This window comes from Mauremys mutica, chromosome 6 (genome assembly GCF_020497125.1).
Source record: "Mauremys mutica isolate MM-2020 ecotype Southern chromosome 6, ASM2049712v1, whole genome shotgun sequence".
NCBI classification, from domain to species: domain Eukaryota; kingdom Metazoa; phylum Chordata; order Testudines; family Geoemydidae; genus Mauremys; species Mauremys mutica.
Genome location: NC_059077.1, coordinates 23,851,022 through 23,874,036, shown reverse-complemented (window position 1 = coordinate 23,874,036; position 23,015 = coordinate 23,851,022). Strand labels below are relative to the sequence as shown.

General features: G+C 40.2%; 1 protein-coding gene across 2 annotated transcripts in view; it reads right to left on the bottom strand.

Annotated features, from left to right (window-relative positions):
• The window catches only part of LOC123372660 (sperm flagellar protein 2-like), a 76,149-nt gene that overhangs the window by 34,056 nt on the left and 19,078 nt on the right, over window positions 1-23,015 (bottom strand). Inside the window, exons 7-11 of one of the 2 annotated variants that reach the window (XM_045020937.1) lie at window positions 7,589-8,778; window positions 7,255-7,478; window positions 6,963-7,171; window positions 6,742-6,865; window positions 6,091-6,618 (exon numbers count right to left, since the gene is read on the bottom strand). The exons of the other annotated variant lie outside the window; for it this stretch is intronic. Coding sequence (XP_044876872.1) covers window positions 6,342-6,618; window positions 6,742-6,865; window positions 6,963-7,171; window positions 7,255-7,478; window positions 7,589-8,778 — 2,024 coding nt within the window. The 3' untranslated portion in view covers window positions 6,091-6,341. Of the gene's footprint in view, window positions 1-6,090; window positions 6,619-6,741; window positions 6,866-6,962; window positions 7,172-7,254; window positions 7,479-7,588; window positions 8,779-23,015 lie in introns of those variants that run through there. 2 annotated transcript variants of the gene reach the window in all.

Below are 23,015 nucleotides of genomic sequence, written 5' to 3'. Positions count from 1 at the left end.
AAACTTTGATGGAAAAACTCAAGGTTACAAGAGTCACATGATCAAAAGGAAGCTTTATAAGTTTGGTAAGACCTACACCATTATCTGTGGCATGAAGTGCTCCTTAATGGGAAGCTTCATATGCAGCATGTTCTTAATAAATCTAAAAACCAGGTACTCTACCCCAGATTTACTGTTACTGGTTTGTGGGTGGGTGCAGGGGACAGGGAAGCAAAGTCCCTTAGAAAAGTAGTAGGCAGACCAGACTAAGATAATATAGTATATTTTTATATATTTTAATCAATTAAAATCTAGAACTTCCCAGTGATTTATCATGAACATTTGGAATATCAGAATTCTTATTTTCAGGTTGTTGGTTTTTCTTTTCTCTTCCAGCATGGCCATGATCTGGATTGTTTTAAGTAATTTTAAATAACCCATTATCAACTTTTTCCTAACCTTCATTTATGCCATTTCCCTCTTTTGGCTGTAGTCACTCCTGCTCTGGACATCTGCTGTCTGTTTTTCCTTACATCACATCATGGCTTAGTTTACTTATCTCTCCCATATCTCCTCCTCACAGGGTCTCTGTGAAGTAAGATGTACAGGACCCTAATTGGCTCCACGTTCCTAAAAACCTAATTGCCTCTTGCCTATCTGCAACAACGTCCCAAGATGTAGCTAACCCCTAGTTTCACCTTTTGTAAAGCTACATGGAGTTATGTAACACCCCTTCATGAATAGTACTAGAATGTGATTGTGAGACAAGGAAATTCAAGAAATTGAGTCAAGAAGTATTGGAGATACAAACTGGGATGAAAAGGGAATCAGAGTAGAGAACATTAATCACGATTAATAGCACTATGACTGGCTGCTGAGATGTGGGTGCATGTGGTCCCTATGTAAGCAGGGCTATGTAATCACATTGTTCACATAGGCTAAAGCCCCATCTCTTCTGATGATTTCAGAACTGACTCTCCAAGCCAGCCTAAGGCCTGGTCTACACTGGGGGGGAGGTTGAACTAAGGTACGCAACTTCAGCTACGCGAATAGCATAGCTGAAGTCGAGCTACCTTAGTTCGAACTACTTACCCGTCCTCACGGCGCGGGATCAAAGTCCACGGCTCCCTCGTCGACTCCGCCACCGCCGTTCGCAGTGGTGGAGTTCCGGAGTCGACAGGAGCGCGTTCGGAATTCGATATATCGCGTCTAGATGAGACGCGATATATCGAACTCCGAGAAGTCGATTGCTACCCGCCGACCTGGCGGGTAGTATGGACGTACCCAACGTCTTTCAGTATCTCCACATGTAGCATGGCCTATTTCCTCACCCCCCAAACGGTGTCATTAGGAGAGAGATCAGCAGGGAGACAGGGAGAGGCTAATGTCAAGAGCAGGAAAATAAGATTCAAAAAAAGATTTTAAAACATAGTTTACGTTTTTCAGATAGCTTTTTCCAATTTTAATGTATTGCCTTGTTTACTCGGTGAATGATGAAACTACTTCTGAGTGTAAGATTATATTTTAAAAAACAAAAAGGATTTAATTATTTTTCTTCATTTAATTTTGAGATAATATTTGCACAGAATCACCTTATAACCATTTCTGAGTATGCTTCATGTTGGGACAGCACCATTTCTTTAGTATTCTGCAGCAATCCACCTAAAGAAATGTACCCAGTATTGCTAATCCCCAGCATTAAAAAATCATGACCCAGCTGCCCCCCCCCACCAAAATCATGAGATTGACTTAAAAATAAGGAGATTAAAAAAACTGTAAACTTCAGGTTTGGGGGGGTTGGTTTGTTTTCAGGTGCTTGAGCCTTTTGCAGTCAGATTTTCAGGCTTTCCTTCACAACCAGGAGGGCTTGAAACTTCCTTTAAAATAAAAATTAAATTAACACTGAGAATCTAACAACTCCAGGAGCTGGTGCTTAAGAAACACACCAAATGTCATGAAACTCATGATAAAATTGTGAGAACTGGCAACACTATGTACCAAATAATGCACCTAGCACAACACATACCATTCCATGTTGTGTTCCTTAATAATAGGATTAGTAATGCTTAGCCAATTGAACGATGTGGTTGTTTGAAAATCATATCTTAGAAAAGATGTATATTTTATAAAGGTATTCTACCATCTTCTGGTGCATGATTGCTGACCTCTTGTTCTGACCCCCTATTAATGAGCTGTACTTGATCAGCCCATCATCCATTAGAGTAAACATGCATTCAAAGGCTGTATATCTATTACACAATTGTGTTTATTATATTATTGAATCTGATAACTGCTTAGATCTAAAGTATTTTGTGTGTATACTACACATATACATCTGAGATACCTTCTGCAGTTTTGCATTTGAAGTACCTTATATCCAGAGTACACTGCTGATCTTCTTGATTTAGAAGTGAGTGACATCTTGAAATTCTCTTTTACCACAAAGTTGTTTCACTTTCTTAAGACCTATCTGGGTCTTAGTCCCCAGGAAAGTTTTGATGACCATGAATATCATAAGTAATCTCACTCCATTTTTCTTCTAATACAAATTGGATGAGAGTAGAAACTCAATTTTCTGGAAGCTGTTTCTGATATTGGTTGTCTTTCCCCTTGACTGGAACTGAACTTTTAGCAGAAAGTTCTAAAGGAATGAATTCTGTGACTTCTTTGAGTGTCCATCTGACAGAGGCAATCAACAATCAGATAGGTATAAATGGCTCCAATTTGGCTCTTGTGACGTTTTTAACATGAATTGTGACCGTATATATTATTCTTGCAACTAAGGTCCTATAGTTGCATCAAATATTGTACAAAGGTTGTCGAATGAGGTGTCTATGACAAGGTTATGATTTGCTGATTATGATGTCTGTATGTGTGTATCATTTTTGTATTTGAAGTTATAAATATTGGCTATGTACTTGTATCTCAATGTGTTTGATTCTAAGAAGCCTCAGTGAAGCATTTGGTCAGCTTCTTAAGAAAGGACTATTCTCAGTAAGTGCCCAATCAAGAAACGCTTAACTGATTACAGGTCTCTGGAATAACAGAGACCTGGTAGGATAACTCACATGACTGGAGTACTGTCATGGATGGATATAAACTGTTCAGGAAGGACAGGCAGAGCAGAAAAGGTGGAGGAGTTGCATTGTATGTAAGAGAGCAGTATGACTGCTCAGAGCTCCAATATGAAACTGCAGAAAAACCTGAGAGTCGCTGGATTAAGTTTAGAAGTGTGAGCAACAAGGGTGATGTTGTAGTGGTAGTCTGCTATAGACCACCAAACCAGGGGGATGAGGTGGACGAGGCTTTCTTCTGGCAACTAACAGAAGTTACTAGATCACAGGCCTTGGTTCTCATGTGGGACTTCAATCACCCCGATATCTGCTGGGAGAGCAATACAGCGGTGCACAGACAATCCAGGAAGTTTTTGGAAAGTGTAGGGGATAATTTCCTGGTCCAAGTGCAGGAGGAACCAACTAGGGGCAGAGCTCTTCTTGACCTGCTGCTCACAAACAGGGAAGACTTAGTAGGGGAAGCAAAAGTGGATGGGAACCTGGGAGGCAGTGACCATGAGATGGTCGAGTTCAGGATCCTGACACAGGGAAGAAAGGAGAGCAGCAGAATATGTACCCTGAACTTCAGCAAAGCAGACTTTGACTCCCTCAGGGAACTGATGGGCAGGATCCCCTGGGAGAATAACATGAGGGGGAAAGGAGTCCAGGAGAGCTGGCTGTATTTTTAAAAAAAATCCTTATTGAGGTTGCAGGAACAAACCATCCCGATGTATAGAAAGAATAATAAATGTGGTGAGGCCTCATCTGGAGTACTGTGTCTAGTTTTGAGCCCCACACTACAAGAAGGATGTGGAGAAATTGGAAAGAGTCCAGTGGAGGGCAACAAAAATGATTAGGGGGCTGGAGCACATGATTTATGAGGAGAGGCTGAGGGAACTGGGATTGTTTAGTCTGCAGAAGAGAAGAATGAGGGGGGATTTGATAGCTGCTTTCAACTACCTGAAAGGGGGTTCCAAAGAGGATGGATCTAGACTGTTCTCAGTGGTGGCAGATGACAGAACAAGGAGTAATGGTCTCAAGTTGCAGTGGGGGAGGTTTAGGTTGGATATTAGGAAAAACTTTTTCACTAGGAGGGTGATGAAGCACTCGAATGGGTTACCTAGGGAAGTGGTGGAATCTCCTTCCTTAGAGGTTTTTAAGGTCAGGCTTGACAAAGCCCTGGCTTGGATGATTTAGTTGGGGATTGATCCTGCTTTGAGCAGGAGGTTGGACTAGATGTCCTCCTAGCAGGAGGTTCCTTCCAACCCTGATATTCTATGATTCTATGACAATGGACTTTGGGAGATGCCAATCTGCATCTGAGTTTTCCTGGGAACGTTCAAACTAACACACACAATGGCGTCGGCTTGCAAAAAACGGAGTCATGCATGGACATGTGATTTGCCCATGTGACTACAAACTCCATCTTGTTTACTGTGACTTTGCACAGAAGAACAAAGGGGCTTCTGCCCACAAGAGAAAGAATATAAAAGGCCCTGGAAACCCCTCCATTTTGTCTTCAATCCTGCTTCTTACCCCTGGAGGAACTTTGCTACACTGAAGCTCTGAACAAAGGACTGAATGACCCATCCAAGCTGTGGATTTCCTCCAGAGACTTGATTTGTGGCTGCAGTTTATTCCATCACTGCTACAAGCCTGAACCAAGAACTTTGCCATTGTTGTATGTAATTGATTCAATTTAACCAATTTTAGTTCTCATCTATATTTCTTTCTTTTTATAAATAAACCTTTAGTTTTTAGATTCTAAAGGACAGGTAATAGCGTGATTTGTGGGTAAGATCTGATTTTTATATTGACCTGGGTCTGGAACTTGGTCCTTTGGGATTGGGAGAACCCTTTTTCTTTTACTGGGGTATTGGTTTTCATAACCAGTCATCCCTATAAGGAGTGGTGCTGGTGGTGATACTGGGAAACTGGCGTGTCTAAGGGAATTGCTTATGTGACATATGGCTAGCCAGTGAGGTAAAACCGAAGTCCTCTCTGGCATGTTTGGTGTGCCTTAATAATAAAGAAAACCCAGCCTTGGGCTGTAACTGCCCTGCTCTAAGCAATTTGTCCTGAATTGATATTCTCAGTTATGTCTCGCCAGCGGCCGCATCATTACAGCTCTTTAGAAAAGTATTTTGCAGGGTTTGACAAACGTTAAACCTAAATGAGATCACAGTAGTTGTCAGCCAAGATAGAACAGAAGAAATAATTATCAATCCAGTTAGGAAAGATGTGGACAGAATCCAAGGAAGAGCAACAAAAATGGTTTAGAAAATGTGACCTGTGAGGAAAGGTTAAAAAAACTGGGCATGTTTAGACATGAGAAAAGAAAACAGAGGGGTGACCTGATAACAGTCTTCAAATATGTTAAGGGCTGTTATAAAGAGGACTGTGTTCCAATGTTCTCTATGTCCACTGGAGGTAGGACAAGAAGTAATGGGCTTAATCTGCAGCAAGGGAGATGTAGGTTAGCTATTAGGAAACTTTCTAACTATAAGGGTAGTTAAGATCTGGAATAGGCTCTCAGGAAAGTTCTAGAATCCCTGTCATTTGGAAGTTTTTAAAAAACAGGTTAAACAAATATCTGTCAAGGATGGCTTAGGTTTACTTAATCCTGCCTCAGCGCAGGGGCTGGAATTGATGACCTCTCAAGGTACCTTCCAGCCCTACATTTTTTTATGATTCTATACCACTTCTAATAAACTGAAAGACAATTTTTGGATGGGGTGTGGCCCAGATTCACAGGATACAGGGGGAAAGCATCATTTGACAGGAATGGTTAGTTAGTACACCTCTACCCCAATATAATGAGACCTGATATAACACGAATTCGGATATAACGCAGTAAAGCAGTGCTCCGGGGTGGGGGGGGGCGGGGCTGCGCACTCCAGTGGATCAAAGCAAGTTCGATATAATGAGGTTTCACCTATAACGCGGTAAGATTTTTTGGCTCCCGAGGACAGCGTTATATCGGGGTAGAGGTATATTTCTCATTTGATTGTTCAAAAAAAACGTAAGGGCTTTACCAATGATCTTTCTTAAACAACTATTTCAAGACACTTGTTTAAATCAAGTTGCCATCTTGGCAATGCTAAATTTTTGTGAACTTAGTGTAATTTTTGCTTTGGCTAAATTTTCAAGGAATGTTACAAAAATCTCCATGCAAGATACAAAAATGAAAACTTGGTATTTTGAACAACTCTAATCACTCCCATAATGACTATCAAAATCAGAGTCTGAGGAGCAATCTGATCTTCCATTAGTTATCATATAGGCAGTCTGTAGTCTTCTATGTCTTTGCTAAGCACTATTCCACAAATGAATAGCCTTCTCTGGGTCAAACTTTTTGATGTCTGGGGAATTCAGCTGAATTATCATGAGATCAGTCACACTTTCAGACATTCCTTTAGAGTGCAGTTGCATCATGGTAAGCTTCATTTGACTGAAGCCACGCTCTGCCTCAGCTGAACTTGCAGGAAGTGTTAGGATCAAATCTACCAGCATCAGGATGTTAGGATACTTGTGAGAGTAATCTGAGTTCACTGAATCCCATGTCAAACTCCGAATGTTCTGAAATCTAAAAAGAATAGCAAAAAATAAATTTAAAAAATGGCCATGTAGATTTTACATACTCTTTAAACACATTGGCTTCAAACATTTTTAGTTTGATGAACTTGCACAATTTCAGTATCTTTATTACCTGTCATATAGCTCTAATTTCAGCATGCTCCATTCAGTGTCAACCTCATCAACTTTTACATTGGCACCTTCCAGTATTGGTTCATAATGCTTAGTTAGGATGGAGACCTCCCTTTCACCAAATTCTGTACCAAAGGTGAAAGAAAACATCTGCATAACTTAAAGAAAAATTAAATAAATAATTCAGATTTATTCAGATAGCCAGTGCATAGTTTTCCAGACCTTGTTTGATCTTGTCTGGCCAAAGTTTAAAACTTCCAATGGTGGTAGCTCTCAAAACATCTTGGCTGGCATCACAAAAGCAATCATGTAGCCTCCTCACCAGATTACTTAATACTTTGGTTCGTACTGGTAAGATATTTTCATTTCCTACAAGCTGGTGACCATGAAAGTGTGTAACTGCATCAACTAGGCGCTCCTTTGGACCAGATCTGAAAAAATGTAGAATACAAAAAAAAATTATCTTTTCTTACACTTTGAGGCAAAACATCTGGTGTAATGATTAAACACTCACCTTGTTTTATACATTTGGAGTGTTTCCAGTGTCGACTGCATGGTTGCAAATATATCTGCAATGGAAGAGTTACGATCCTGAGTAACACGGGATAGAATGTTGAGAACATTAATGATATCCAGCAAGAAGTGAGAGAACTTGACAACCTCCATTTTCAGAAGAAGCTTTAGAAGGCATTTGGCTTTTTGGTGATTTGAGGCACTTGGGTCTCCTTGCACCTGGAACTCAACGAGAAAAATAATACATGTCAATGAAAATGGTGACAAACAAGTAGCCATGAGCTTGTTTTTTGTTTTTTTTTGGTCAAGTTACATACAATTTTTAAAGCGCTTACCTTATTCATATGCAGGAGAATTGCAGGGTAACCCTTAAGTAGGATCTGGAGAGCTGTCTGTAGGCGAGAAAGCCATCGAGTGCCTCCAATTCGAGAGGGAATCGCTGGACGTAGCTTAAGGGTTTCATATGTGGATTTGAGATTGCTCTTATTTAGAGGTGAGTTATGATAAAAGTAATACATATTTTGCAAGAGACCACTTAGAGTGGTGTATAGCTGAATGCTTTTCAGTGCTCCCTTATAAGCCAGTTCAAGTCGATGAGCAAAACAATGCACAGATTGCACACAAGGCTGAATTTCCTTCAGCAGCTTAGCTACCCCATTGTTTTCTCCTACCATGACATCTGCACCATCACTCCCAAACCCAACCAATTTTCTTGACCAGTCTTGACTTGACAGATTGACCTGAAGATTTATTTGCAAAGTTTTCACAATGGCATTTTTTATAGTTGAAGCATCAGGCTTGTCAACTGATTGAACCCCAACAATCTGGCAGTGGACTTTTCCTTCAGAGGCAAAGCGTATATATACAACTGCACCTTCTTTGATTGCATTGTCTGCCACTCCATCACTAATAAGGGAGAAGAACTTACATTTTTCGAGTTTCTCTTTCAAGGCCCTACGTTCTACTTCAGCTATATAATGTATAAATGTTCTTGCTGACTTGTCATTTCTAAACATAGAACCAATGTCCACACCTTTCATGTCATCCAGTTTGCACATCCAGTCAAGGTCTGTGAAAGGACGTCCACACTTGGCTATAGCATGGCATGTTCTAAAAATATTTTCTATTCGTCCTAAAGTTACTTTGTTCATGCTCTTTAACATCTGCTCAGTAGAAGCTTGGTCTCCTGTAGCACTGCTGGCAACTTCCATGCAACTAGCCCAGGCATGAGCTTCACTGCTGTGGTGTACATTTATAAATTCAAGCTTAAAGATGTCAGTCCCAGAACAAAAATTATGTATGTTTTCCCCCAAGTTCACATTATGCTTGCGACACAGGGCACAGAACATGATTCCTCTTTTATCATCATACTTTAACCATGGGTATTTCGTTAGCCATGTTTTCAGAAACTGGCGATTCCCCTTTGCTTGATGTTCAAAACACTGTTTCTCTTTTCCTTCGTCACCGACTTTGCTCTTGTTAGTAGGGATATTCTTGCCTTTAAAATGCTTCAGTGCTTTTATGGCTATAATTAAAAAAATCATTATTTGGGGCTTGGTTGTTTGGGGCATACACTCACACTATCATGATTATCTAGGCTGACTCACAGGCCACAGAACCTCACCTACTACTCCTGTAATAGGCCCATAACCTCTGACTAAGTTAATGAAGTCCTCACATTTTGATTTAAAGACTTAAAATTACAGAGAATCCACCATTTTCCCTAATTCAAACCTGCAAGTGACCCATGCCCCGTGCCACAGAGAAAGGTGGGGAAAAACAACCCAAAAACCCAGAGTGTCTGCCAGTCTGATCTGAGGCATAATTCATTCTTGACTCCTAATATCAGAAAGAGTTAGACCCTGAGACCCACCAGCCAGGGAAATAATTCTCTGGGTAACTCAGAGCCTTCTCAATCTAGTGTCCCATCTCTGGTCATTTGAGATATTTGCTAACAGCATTCACAGATGGTCTACTTGCCATTGTAGGCAATTTAATCATACCATCCTCTTCATAAATTTATCAAGCTCAAATCTTGAAATGTTAGATTTTTTGCCTCCTTGAAAGGCTGTTCCAGAATTTTACTCCTCTGATGGCTAGAAACGTTTGTCTAATTTCAAGCCTAAACTTATTGATGGCCAGTTTTTATCCATTTGTTCTCGTGCCAACATCTTGTGCCTTAACTTAATAATTCCTCTCCCTTCCTGGTATTTATCCTCTGATGTATTTATAGAGAGCAATCATATCTCCCCATATCCTTCATTTTGTTAGGCTAAATAAGCCACGCTCCTTAAGTTTCCTCTTGTAAGATAGGTACTCCATTCTTCTGTTCATCCCAGTAGCTCTTCTTTGCACCTGTTACAGTTTGAATTCATCTTTCTTAAAAATGGGACACCAGAATTGCACACACTATTCCAGATGACACCTCACCAATCCCTTGTATAACGGTAATAAAAATTCACTCTCTCTATTGGAAATACCTTACCTAATGCACCCTAGGATTGCATTAGCCTTTTTCATGGCCACATCACATTGGCAGCTCATAGTCATCCTGTGGTTGACTAATACACCTTTCTCCTCCTCTGTAGCTTCCAATTGATATGTACCCACCTTAGAGCAGAAATTCTTGCTGTTGACCTGTCAATTTGCACTACTAAATTTAATCTCATTTCTATTACTTCAGTTTTTAAGATTGTCTAAATCTTCTTGTATAATATTCTGGTCCTTCTCCATACTGCCAATACCTCCCAACTTTGTGTCATCCACAGATTTTTATTAGTGCATGTCCACTTTTTGTGCCAAGGTCACTAATGAAAATGTTCAAAAAGACTGGATCCAAGACTGATCCTTGAGGAACTCTACTAGTAACCTTCTTCCAGCCTGACAGTTCACTTTTCAGCATGACCCGTTGTAGTTTCCTCTTTAACCAGTTCCTTACCCACCCTTTGATTCTTGTACTAATCCCCATCTTCTCCAATTTAACTAATACACCCATGCAAGAGAAAGAGGTGGAATAAGCACACCTCTTACTCCCTTTGGGTCTGGACTCCTAAGAATAATATTGTGCTACATGCTTACTTACTTCAACCCAAAGCAGATAGATAGTGCAGAGTTTTGGCTCCACCTATGCTCCTTGCTGGCCGGCAGAAAATTTGCTACTGGTATAGAGTAGTAGAAAATCACTACTACCAGGGAACAAGGAAGAAGAGGAAATGTGATTCGTGGGGGTGTCACAACGTCTGTGAGAACTACTCCTGGGATGGTGAAGCTTACACATCGCACATTATGCATAGCTGTGCCTAAAATCACAATCTAGCCAATAAAGTTTCCTGTTCTAGAAGTTTATTTTCCTCTTGATAGCTATGCATGAGGTGATGACTTGCCTGAAATGACTAATATTTCAAGATATATGTTGCAACACATCACCGTTCATGGAGGCAGGCTCCTGCATGCAGGTATGGTGGGAACCCCTCAAGCTTGGTTTCCACAGAGGTCATCTTGCACCATCTCTGCAGTACTACCTTTTTGCAGGTCAGCTGCCAGTTCCTCCTCAGGGGGAAATGAAATACTTCTACCATTTATTTATTAAAAAATAGCAACAGAAACCTCAACATACATAACAGGAAGGCAGATTACTGGTGGTCTATCACAACACATATTGCTAGAAAATAGCAATTACAAATAAGCAATTTTCTCTAATCTAAATACATTTCTGGCACATTCCCCACTCTCCAGGGATGTCTCTAAAATAAAAATATAACATCAAAAATTCTCAACAAACTGTTGTGAATATATTTGTATCATCACAAGCTAGACAGATATACACATAATAGAATATCAGACAGGGAGAGTGGGAAAAACTCCATGAATGGGACTGGTCGTGGATCAACACCTCTAAAACAAAAACAAAAAAGAGAGACTAATAGAGATCCCAAAAAGTAAAATAAAATTACTGAGGCAATGACCGAAACTTTGGACAACCTAGAACAGAAAGTTTCCACAATGCTGATAAGATATACCAAGGGCCAAATTCACTAATGGCATATGCAGGTGCAAGTCCATTGATGTCAGAGGAATTATACCTGCTTAAACCAACAGTAATATAATTTGATTCCTCTCTAAAACCAAAATCTAATAGTTCTTGGTAAATGTGTGCATTGGCAACAGCTCATAATACAAACAGCCTACAGTAACAGGACAGTTACATCTAGTAGAAAATGGCTCATATCTTTGCTGATTCTCTCACCTAGGAAAAACACAATAAATTTAAATACCTTCTCTGAGAGGGCTCAAACACAGCAACTACCTAGAGAAAGAGCAACTGACTCTAATTTTGATTTTTCTAGATACACATAGTGCTCATAAGGCCTTCATATGGAGGTAACACAAAAGATATGACAGATACCAAACCTGAATTTTTTCAGGGAGAATGTGTAGGCTTGATCAAGAGCAAAGAAAACAAATCCACCCTTTGTTTCCTTGAGTCTTTCATCCACTCAGATCATAAAGGCACAATGAAAAATGCCAGCTAACAAGTCAGTCTTTTTGTTCAATTTGGTATGACTTAATCTTTTCATATATTTGACACTAATACAGTAGAAGAGCATGCTCTCTCTGTGGTTGTCTGAATAAATCAACTGCTGTTATGGTGTGGCAAGGCTGCAACTCTAAGGTCTTGTCAAAACCTGTTATGTATGAGGTAAATCCACTATGGCAGGAAGCCTCGGATTTCTTTCCATGCAGGAGATTTGCAAAGCAACCATGTGGTCTTTCTGCATGGGTATATTAGTGTCCCAAGTCTTGATCAGGTGGTGCTGCCCCACAAATCTAGCCCATTTTAGCCCTGGCTATAGCAGACTATACCAAACTCTCAATAGGCCATTGGGGGATGTAACTAGAAGCATCTAAGTAAGCATATATTTCCTATCTACTGCCTTAGCAACAGCTAGAATGGAATAAGGATGCCACCACAAAGTGGGTCAGAATAGGTGTGATGGGGTATTCTGTCCCCTTATGGGCAGTAAGGCCTAGGAGTCAGCCCACCCCATCACATGGCATGTCCCTTTAAGATTTTGGGAGGTCTGATATATATAAGGATGGAGGAAATAGGAGATATTGAAAGAGAGGAAGTGGTTCTGAAAAGAAGCAATGTTTGGGAGGAAATCCCGTTACTATTTCTTTCAGGGCCTGGGACAAGGAGCCTTGCAGAATGGGTAAGGCAAGACTCACCTCTCTCTCAGCCAACAGGGACAAGCTTGAGGAAGGAAACCAGCATATATGCTGTCTTCTCCCTCAAAGTAGGGACATACCAGCTGAAGGCTGGCTTGCTTGAACCCTCCAAGCTTGCAGCCTAGTAGGGGAAAAGGGATCAGCTGAAGTAAAAGCAGGCTAAGGCTCTACAGTTAACCTAAATTACAATCCCACTTACAAGGAAAAGAGCTTGGGGACTCCTGTCTTAAGAAGAGATATGAGGGATTGCCTGAACTGCAACTCCAGCTCCAGGCAGACGGCTGCGGGGGACTCCTATCTTAAGGACAGAGCAAGACAAAAACGGGCTTTATGAAGTACAACCCAGTTGCTACCAAAGAGGCTGGGAGTAGCCTTGAGGAAGCATCTCAATAACTGACTGGGGAAAAGCCACATGAGGAGACAGAACTCCAGAGCAGGAACAGGGGAATCTGCAGCCCCTGTGAAAGACAAGGAAAAGGTAGGAGTAGCCTGAAGAAGCAGCAAGGGATTAGAAAGAGCAGTTCTAAGCTGCCTAACACAGGGTCCCTGGGCTGGAACCCAGAGGAGAGGGCAGGCCTGGGTTCTCCTCTCTCCTGCAGCAAGAGAGGAGGTTGTAGGCCATGGGACTGAAAGAGGCAAAAGACAGATGAGTTCCACATGGGGGTCAAAGGCCTAGCATAAAGAACATTGGACTCTGGATTTTTTCCTCATTGGACTTTTCTGTTGCCCTCAGAAGGGGAGTGAACTGAGAGGTGACAAGGGCAGGCTACGGAAGCTGCAGACTGCTACAGCACCAGTATGATGGACAATATTGGGTGCTAGAGCAGAACCACCTCTGCAGTGCTGTGTCCTGGCACAAGGGGGTGCTCTGTGAGTTTGCTCCATAGCATATTACACCCTATTGTAATGGATTAGTGAAATCCTATTCAAAGAGGAATATGATCTAAGAATTGGTCAGTCTCAGTCCCTAGTGTCTTCTAGTGAGGGACTAAGGAACAAGTTCTGTACTCTTACTCACAGTGAGTAGGGGTCTTTTCCACAAGAAGTTCCATTGAAGAAAATGGGACTATTTATTGAATACTTCTGCTGAGTAGTACCATACAACAGCAGCAGAATCAGGTCTTAAAGGAAAACTGGTGACCTAGCTATCCAATTAAAAAACTTGGGAAAGTGAGATCCTGCAGGGCAGAGTCATTACACTTATCTTCCCTTGTGTAAATATATTTGGCCTCTGAAGAGTCACTAGTTTCCTCTGTGTCATAATAGCACTCCTCCTTGTCTTCTTCCTCACAGGTGTCCCTTCAGTCCCAAACAGGCATCACAGACTGTAGTGCCAATGGAAGAATTGGCATTAGTAGCACAGGCACTCACAAGGAGCTGTTGAGTACACCATCACAAGGAGTGCCAGTGGTAAGTGTGCTAAGACTAACACTGGCTGTGTGACAAAGGTTCTGATGGAACAGGGCAAAAGTCTTAACACTAAACACAGACAAAGCTCTGTTTTTTCTCTGCCTTGTCATCAAGACAGTGCTTTGAGGTATCAATATCAGTGCAAAGGTCCATGTTATCATCAAGGTAATTTGTCTGGAAGAGGATATCAAATCATGTAAAGTATCAGAGGGGTAGCCGTGTTAGTCTGGATCTGTAAAAGCAGCAAAGAGTCCTGTGGCACGTTATAGACTAACAGACGTATTGGAGCATGAGCTTTCATGGGTGAATACCCACTTCGTCGGATGCGATCAAATCATGAGATATCCCCTGCTGCTACTTTTTAAGATCCACTGTCTCATGTACCTGTGTAGCACTATTTCAAGCAGGGTCACTGGAAGTCTTGGTTGAGTGCCAGCGAATACACAAAGCTGGTCCCCTCCTGACATGGGCTGAAAAGCACAGTTTAAGGGAATTTCTCACTTCACAAGGAGGAAGTGGGGTGAAGCATGAACAGGATTGGTGCATTGAATCACTCAAGCAGTGCACTGTGTATTCCAAGACAGAAGAATCTGTTGTATAACCCAGTCCATCCTGTGCCACAGAATTGTGCAGTAAAATCTAAGCTTTTATTAAAAAGTTAAGTTTCTAGACCTTTTGATTGCCTTAACTCTTTCCATGTAAATACAATTTAAACAGGTATAGTGTGTTTTTCTTGAGTCTTCAAACAGACAGCCTGAAAAATGGCTCTGAGAGCTGTGAACTGCAACATACAAGTCAGTGCTATGCTACTCGGACATCTGGTTGCTGAAACGAGAAACTCTGACTTCAAGTCCTTTCCATTTCAACAGGGCCCAGAAGGCTTTTAAATGCTCTCTAGAACATCTGACATCAGGTGACATATAATCACACACTCCAGTTAGTCATGGCTTTGCTGAACTTGCTGAGGTAATTGTGTCTGTCGACGAAGAATTTAATACAATTATAATATGGGCATTTTCTGAAACCACTGGAGTGTCTTCCTTTCTCCATCCTATAAGTGAGGTCAGCAAGACAAAAAGAGAATAAGGCAGCAAGTGTGTTGATGTTCGGATCTAAAGAGTTGAACTGTGGGATGGGAGCAGATGAACACTTGGCATATTGAAATAACTGAAATTTGTGCTGAGGAGATTCATGACTCGATGCTCAAGGTACTGAGTATTCAATGTGTTGAGGCCTAATCTCATTGTGTAATCAGCACCATGAAAGCCAATAAGTCAATGCCTTGTTGAAACACCAGACAATCAGGTGAAACGAGAAAAGGCCAATGCACTAAAGGCACAGAAATCACCTATGCTCTAAATGGAGCAGTAACATAGGAACTAAGTTCCAAAAGGGCCAGTAATGTAATTGGGTACCACTCAAAAAGTAGGAGCCATGCACAGAAATTTTGTTTAGACCAAAACTACTTTTTTAGGCCCCCGACTGTGTATCCCTTACTCAAATCAACTAATGTTTGTTCAATAGTAGTCCCACTGACTTGAGTAGTCCCACTAAATTGAGTTCATGAAACTACTTACATGAGCAAGTACTATCCAATGTGAATACTGGTTGCAGAGTAAGCCTTTAATATTAGAAGCCTGACCAAGGAAAACGATGCAGGAAAAAAATGCTGTACAGCATCACTGCAAAGCAGACCCTTAGCACTGAAGTGCTGACAAAGCCTGGGAAGCTTCTCTATTGACAGATGTCAGAAAGAAACTCACCTTGGAATTTGGGGTACAGCCTGAGAAACTTAAAAAAAGTGTGCAAGACACCGTGTGTGTGTGCTCCAACAGCTCAGAAAACTTGAATGATGAGAATTTGTTTGGAATCACAGACCCAAGAGTACAAAAAGCAGGATATCCACTGTAATAATCTATATGTTTTCCAGTGATACCTTATCTTGTGAAATAAATGGACTGGATTATTTGAAAATTCTATAGTACCTTTTTCTATTGGCTCTAACAAACCTGCATTCTACATTAGAGTGAAACCTGCACAACAGACTATCCTTCATAGCAACCTTTTGTCTTAAGATACACTTCTGCTTCACTTTAATAGAAGATCACCTTCTGGAAACAACTGGTCTCTGGCAGTCTGAATGGCTGTTCAGTACAGATTTTGCTGCAATGTTTAACTAGCTGTCAATTTCTACTTATTGAATTAACTTTAATTTTCAGAAGTAAGATTTTAAAACTTTTTAACAGCTTTATTCCAGTTGTATGTAGTTTATTATTTAGCTTTAACAGTAGCTGTAAATTTAGCACAGGGATAATCTCTCATGTGCAGTTCTGCCCATTGATAATTAAATTAATAAGTAGATATGAGCATGAGCTCATTCAATACAGTAGTTCCTTAGACCACTGGACAACCTCCATCTACAACCTACATATCAGAACCTATATCTTCATCTCTTGGTATTTGTGTTAGAAGACAACCTGGTGTAGGCCCAATCCTGAAAATCATTAAGCATGTGTCTGCAGAATCAGGGTCAAACTGGACTCCTCACTAAAGAAGAAGTATGGCCCAGGGGTTGGGGTAGTGGCCAGGGACCTAGGACACCTCGGTTCAATGCAGAGCATGCCACAGACTTCCTGTGTAACCTTGAACAAGTCACTTAAACTCTCTATGCCTCAGTTCCCTGTCTGCAAATGGAGAGGAGAGGAGATGGGTGCCACCAGGATAAACCACCCATTGCGACTATGAAACGGACACCTTTACAACCAAGGTAGTCATGAGATATGTAGATGTAGACCCCTTACTAAATTCCTTTCTTTACTTTTGATTTTCAAAATAGAAAAAAGGCAATATAATCAGAACTTTTAGGAGTTAGCAGTCTTCTTTCTTTCCTCCTCATAAGCACCCATCAGCTGCTCTTAAGTCAATAAATGCAAAATCTGCTGTTGGATGAATGAAATGCCCTACTGTATTCCCAACTGATTTGACCTTCTTCAAAAATGTTCATCTGAAGTACAATTTTATTACTTGCCTCCCATACTCAGCAGATAATTTCATGGTTCTGGTGTAACATGGGAGGTCCTGGGAGGAAAGGCAATATCTCAGATAGCCAGAACCAGTCCCATTATAGGGCTCAGGACAGAAATCCTGAACTCTACACTGGCTCCTCATTGAATAGAGGAGGGGTAGGGAACCTATGGCACAGATGCCAAAGGCGGCACACGAGCTGATTTTCAGTGGCACTCACACCGCCCAGTCCTGGCCACCGGTCCAGGGGGGCTCTGCATTTTAATTTAATTTTAAATGAAGCTTCTTAAACATTTTATAATATTTTTAAAACCTTATTTACTTTACATACAACAATAGTTTAGTTATATATTATAGACATAGAAAGAGACCTTCTAAAAACGTTAAAATGTATTATTGCCACGCGAAACCTTAAATTAGAGTGAATAAATGAAGACTCGGCACACCACTTCTGAAAGCTTGCCGACCCCTGGAATAGAGAGTGCAGTAATGAGGTGATGACAACCTATGTCTCACCTCCCACTTATGGTGATGTGCACCCTTAAGGCAAATGGAGAGACCAATACTTGCATTCACGTAATTACAGGTGATGCAATTGTTGCTGATTCTTTCACAGGGTATGCCAGAGGGATATAGGGTGAGAAGGAGGTTTCTTGCACCGTATCCCACACCTTCATTAGGAACAGGGAAAATCTGGCCCATTGTATATTAGAGTACCTCAGAGCCCTGCTTTGAGAACCATAGTCCTCTGAAATTATATTCTTCCCTCTCAGTTCTAATTGTCAATATTATAAAAATTTTCATTGCTACATACACACATTTAACTTTTTATAATTTAAATCTATTTCCATGATCAATTATTATTTTAATGAGCTGTTGCTACATTTGCTATCATATTTTCTGTTTTTCACCTCCCTTGTCCCCTTCAACTGAGGATTTTAGTATGAAGATGTGATTTTTTTGTTTTAGCTGTTCAAATCCTGTTTCCTAGAGCCTTTGTGGCAAAAATGCAGTCAAAGCTATGGAGCCAGAGACACTGAAGAGCATCATGAAGAGATAAACTCCCCCTTCAGAGGCTGCTGCCTAGTGATTATGCCCTACCCATCTCCTTCATATACCCAGAGAGCGGAGACTATGACTCTGTTTCTACATGTAGTTTATATAGTTACAGCACTGAGTATGCTCAGAGGATTCCTGATCTCTCACCAGGGAGGTGGGGCTGAGTCCTTCTGTCTGATAGCCAATCAGAGGGGCCTTGAGGAGGACATACCTCCATAATACAACACTCCTATCTGACAGCTCTGAAATGGCGTCATTGACCAGAAAAGAATACAGGGCCTTCGGGAAATGAAAGGATGTGGTTTTCCCAGTGAATATCACCCACCTACAAAGAGGTTAACCTTTCTGATTAGTTTATGACTCCTCTTCCCTTGTGGAAGTCAGCTACATGGAAGATATTGCAGACCCAAGGTCCATGGGCCCAGTGAAGGACTGGGATCCAAGTGATTCTGCACCTCATTCCCTATGACCAGGTGTTGGTCTTTATTATTTGCATTATTGTGGCCTTTCTATCCTCACTACTGATATGTAGTTGGCTTATATAGCAGTAAAAGAACGCGATGCTTTTTACTGGCATTGCTTCAACCAAGGATTTGGCCAAGAATGTCATTTATATCATCATACACCTAGATGGATCCCCAAACACTTTACAACCTCAGTAACTGTGTCAGGTATATCATTCATTCACACACACAGACACACACACCCTTTTAGGACAAGAAATGAGGTAATCATATTTTTTGGAATGCCACGGGGAGTTTGGTAACAAAATATTACTTACATCAAGGTAACACTGTTTGCAAGCTTTTGACACAGTTCCATGTGGCATCCTCATAAGCACACTAGAGAAATGTGATCTAGATGAAATTACTAGAAGATACTACACAACTGGTTGAAAGACCATACTCAAAGAGTAGTTATCAATGGTTTACTGTTAAACTGGGAGGGCGTATCTAGTAGAGTCCCTCAGGGGTCAGTCCTGGGTTTGGTACTATTCAGTATTTCCATTAATTACTAGGAGAACGGAGTGGAGAGTCTGCTTATAAACTTTGAAAATGACACCAAGCTGGGAGGGATTGCAAGCACTTTAGAGGACAGGTTTAAAATTCATGACCTTGATAAATTGGAGAATTGGTCTGAGCTCAACAAGATGAAATTCAGTAAAGACAAGTGCAAAATCAAATGCAAAACTACAAAATGGGGAATAACTGTCTAGGTAGTAGTACTGCTGAAAAGGATTTTGGGGTTACAATGAACAACAAACTAAATATGAGTTGCTAACGTGATGCTGCTACATGTAACTAGTCTGACTGCCCCACACTTCCTTGGTTATGCAGTCTAACAAGTTGATAGCTTGAGGCAGTATGGCTGTAGAATTCTGCCATAGCTCCTTATTTCCAACAAAAGTTATATTCTCTGTTTACAAGTAGCGGATTATAATATCATGTGAGGAATAAGCAGCACCAGCAGATGAATGGTGAAGAAGTAAGGACTAAGGGGCAGATCCTCAGCTGGTGCAAATTGTCATTACTCCTTTAAGATCACTGGAGCTATAACAATTTACACCAGTTGAAGATATGCCTCAGGTATCTTTGTTTCATACAGAGGCTGTTTGCTTTGAAGACAGAGGGGAAATAAATGTAAAAAAATGATATATAATGTGTAGAATTGTTTTTAACTAGGCTATTTTCCAAAGTCAATAATTATTTACTGATATATACAACTTTAAGTGTTAACATGTTTCCGTAAGTAATGAATCCAGATAACATATAATAACATAACAAATATGTCCTTTGAATTAAATTAGGCACGTTACAACAATAAAATAAAATAACAAAGTAAAAATAAAATTATATTTTTTAAAGGAGATAGAAAAAACCCAGTAACAAATAAGAAATGTTTTGGTACATGTGCCAAGTGCATAAAGCAAACCATTTTAAAAGGGCAAGCAATAAGGATGGAAGAAGTAAAGATGAATCACACTGCCTGAATTATGAGAGAGGACAAACATGAGACAAGCTCTGCAAATACAAAGATCAATTTTTAAAGAGCCTCAAAAGTTATCAATTATAGATTTTGAACTTGTTCAGTTTCAGAGGTAAACAATCCACTTGCCCAAACCAAAGGATATCACAGGAATGACAGAGATGACAAATTATATGAGCAGCAAAATATGAAGCAGTAAGAAGACCCTTGCAACAATTAAGATAAGAATTATCAGATCTGGTTGAAAAATAGGGAAAATGTTTAATGAAAGTCCCCCTACCCCTTTTGTATTTGAAACCAAGTTTCAATACTTTCTGATCAGCTCTTGATGTTGCTAAGGGCTGGTTATGTTCATCATCAGAGGCAGCGGTATTTAAATAGTGGGCAAATGAGTGAAGTAATTGTGTGTGTGCATATTTATGTGTGTGCAGTCGGGGGGGGGGGGGGGGAAATAGGTTTTTTGTATACCATGCTGATAAGTATCTTAAAACCTAAATAGATACATATAATATATTTGTAGGCACAAACATGTATGTAAAGCTCTTTGGGATTCTTCTAGATATAAGGTAATTATGTACAAGCGGAGATTTTAAGCACTGCAGACAGATTTTTGAAATATTAAAAGAATGAAACCTGCATGATTAAGTAAGAGATCTAACTGGAGAGGTAAATGATAAATAAGAATCAAAAGAACTACTAGATTTTCTACTTTTGAAAGTAATATAATGAAAGAAAAATTACCCTTGGAAAAATCAACACTAGTAATGAAGGTCTGATTACCTATCCCTACAAACAAAACAAGAGTTCCAACTCATATTTAACATCAAATTGCAGCTAAATAGGTTTGCTGTTCTAATTATCTTGATTTGAACTCAAAAAAGTGCTGGGAAATGGACATAAATATGAACACCTTTTAGTATACAGTATAGAAGATATTTGAAATCATGGGCCCGGTTCTGAATTCCTTACTCAGGCAAAACTCCCACTGAAGGACAGACTTTCAATTGAATTAAATGCAGTCTTAAATTTAGCTATTTCAAATCCAATGATGCAACAAAACTAAACTGGTGACAGGCTTACAGTATCTGCAGTTTTTGACGCAAATAGTGATAAGAAGATGGTCGCTGTCTTATATTTGGTAAATATTGAAATAATAAGGCTTGGGATAAATTCTTACTACAAATAATCTGTCATGATTGATTAGAAAGATAACCTTCAAACTGTACCTGCCCTGAATGCCGGAGAGCCGCTCAGGTCTAAGTTGTCTATTTTTCACTGTGTTTAAATTTACAGGTATTCTAAATGATTTTTGGATTTAGAATAGAGAAGTAAATAAAGACTTGATTCATGGTTGTTTCAGTTAAATGGCTAGCTCTACAACTTGGACTGATATAGTTCACACAGGTCATGATTATAAAGACATGGCAGTATCTATGAACATGCTCATGCATATCAATTATAAATAGAAGAAAATAATTGGGACAGAATTTATTTTAGTTAATTTGGAAATGCAAAGCAGGTGAATTCAAAATAAGATTCATTAGGGCACATTTAGTAAAATATTAATAAGTTCCAGAAAACAAAGATTCATTTTTGGAAATTACTCCAGTCATAAGAAGGTGCTGCTGAAGAAACTCAAAGGAGATCGGATCAGACAAACAAGTAGACAGTTGGATTTTGCTGACAAGATAGACTACATCCAAAGAGACTGGGGAAAAAAAAGAAGAGAAAAATGTTGACTGGGAATTCAATTTCAGATCTGTCCTGGGTTGTCTATTACAGAACAGGGACACCCTTACTAGAGAACAATACAGTACATTCATCGGGGTATACATTAAATTACCATAAGAAAACTGATCAAAAGACTTTATGGACCCAACACACACTGAAAATTCACCTCAAATTAATACAATGACACTAACATAAAAATGTTTCTTAGGTTTCCTTGTTAATTGAGAGATTGCACCAGCATATATCTAGGTCCAGTACAAGTCTGTTTTTTTTCTCCATCGATGCTCAGAGTTGTTAGTAAGGTGTCTCCATAGAGAACCAAGGGTGAAGGACAGAACAAAGTTGTCTGTGAAGCACCAGCAGCTCTTTAATACTTTACAGTCCTAGGAAACATAAAACTGTTTAAAATTTGATTTTTGATATGATTGAATTTTATGTCCTCACCCTATTGTTAAAATATATTGATTTGGCTATTCTCCTCTGATTTTGTCAATCTATTACATATCTCACCAAGACAGCCTTTTCTCATTTCAAAAATATTTTCCATCCAAATTTCATGTGAAAAGGCACTTTATATCTCTGTTTCTTCCAAAATTAATTCTTTCTCCTGTTTTTTCCTCTCTTCTCTGGTTTTCCAGAGAAGTTAATTGAGAGACTGCACTTAATTCAAAATTCTGCTATATATAATCACAGTAATGTTATACCCAGTCAACTTGGTACTCTGATTCTTAAATCTTTTGCCTGGATTCTGATGAGGCTTCAGATTAGTTTTAGGATTTTTGTTATTTACATGCTATAGAACAGGGGTTCATTGCAACACAATCCCCTTCTGACAAAAAAAGTTACTACATGACCCCAGGAGGGGGGACCAAAGCCTGAGCCCACCTGAGTCCTGCCACCCGGATGGGGGGGGGGGCAAAGCCCCACTGCCTGGGGGAAGGGAGGGGCAAAGCCAAAACCCAAGGGCTTCAGCCCCAGGCAGGGGGCCTGTAATCTCAGCCTCACTGCCCAAAGCTGAACCCCTCAGGCTTCGGCCCCAGACAGTGGGGCTCAGGCTTTGGCTTTGGCCCCTGGCCACAGCAAGTCTAAGCCAGCCCAGGCACCCCATTAAAATGGGGCTGCGACCCACTTTGGGGTTCTGACCCACAGTTTGAGAACTGCTGCTACAGAAGACTTGTTCTTTTAATTTTATGCAAATATGCGGCCTTGCCACTTAACCGCTCTAGTGGTGGGGAATAGTACATATATCATAGAGGTATTAGGATTAATATTTGTAGGTATTGTATATCTGTAAGTATCTATATTAATGCCTAATCCTATAGC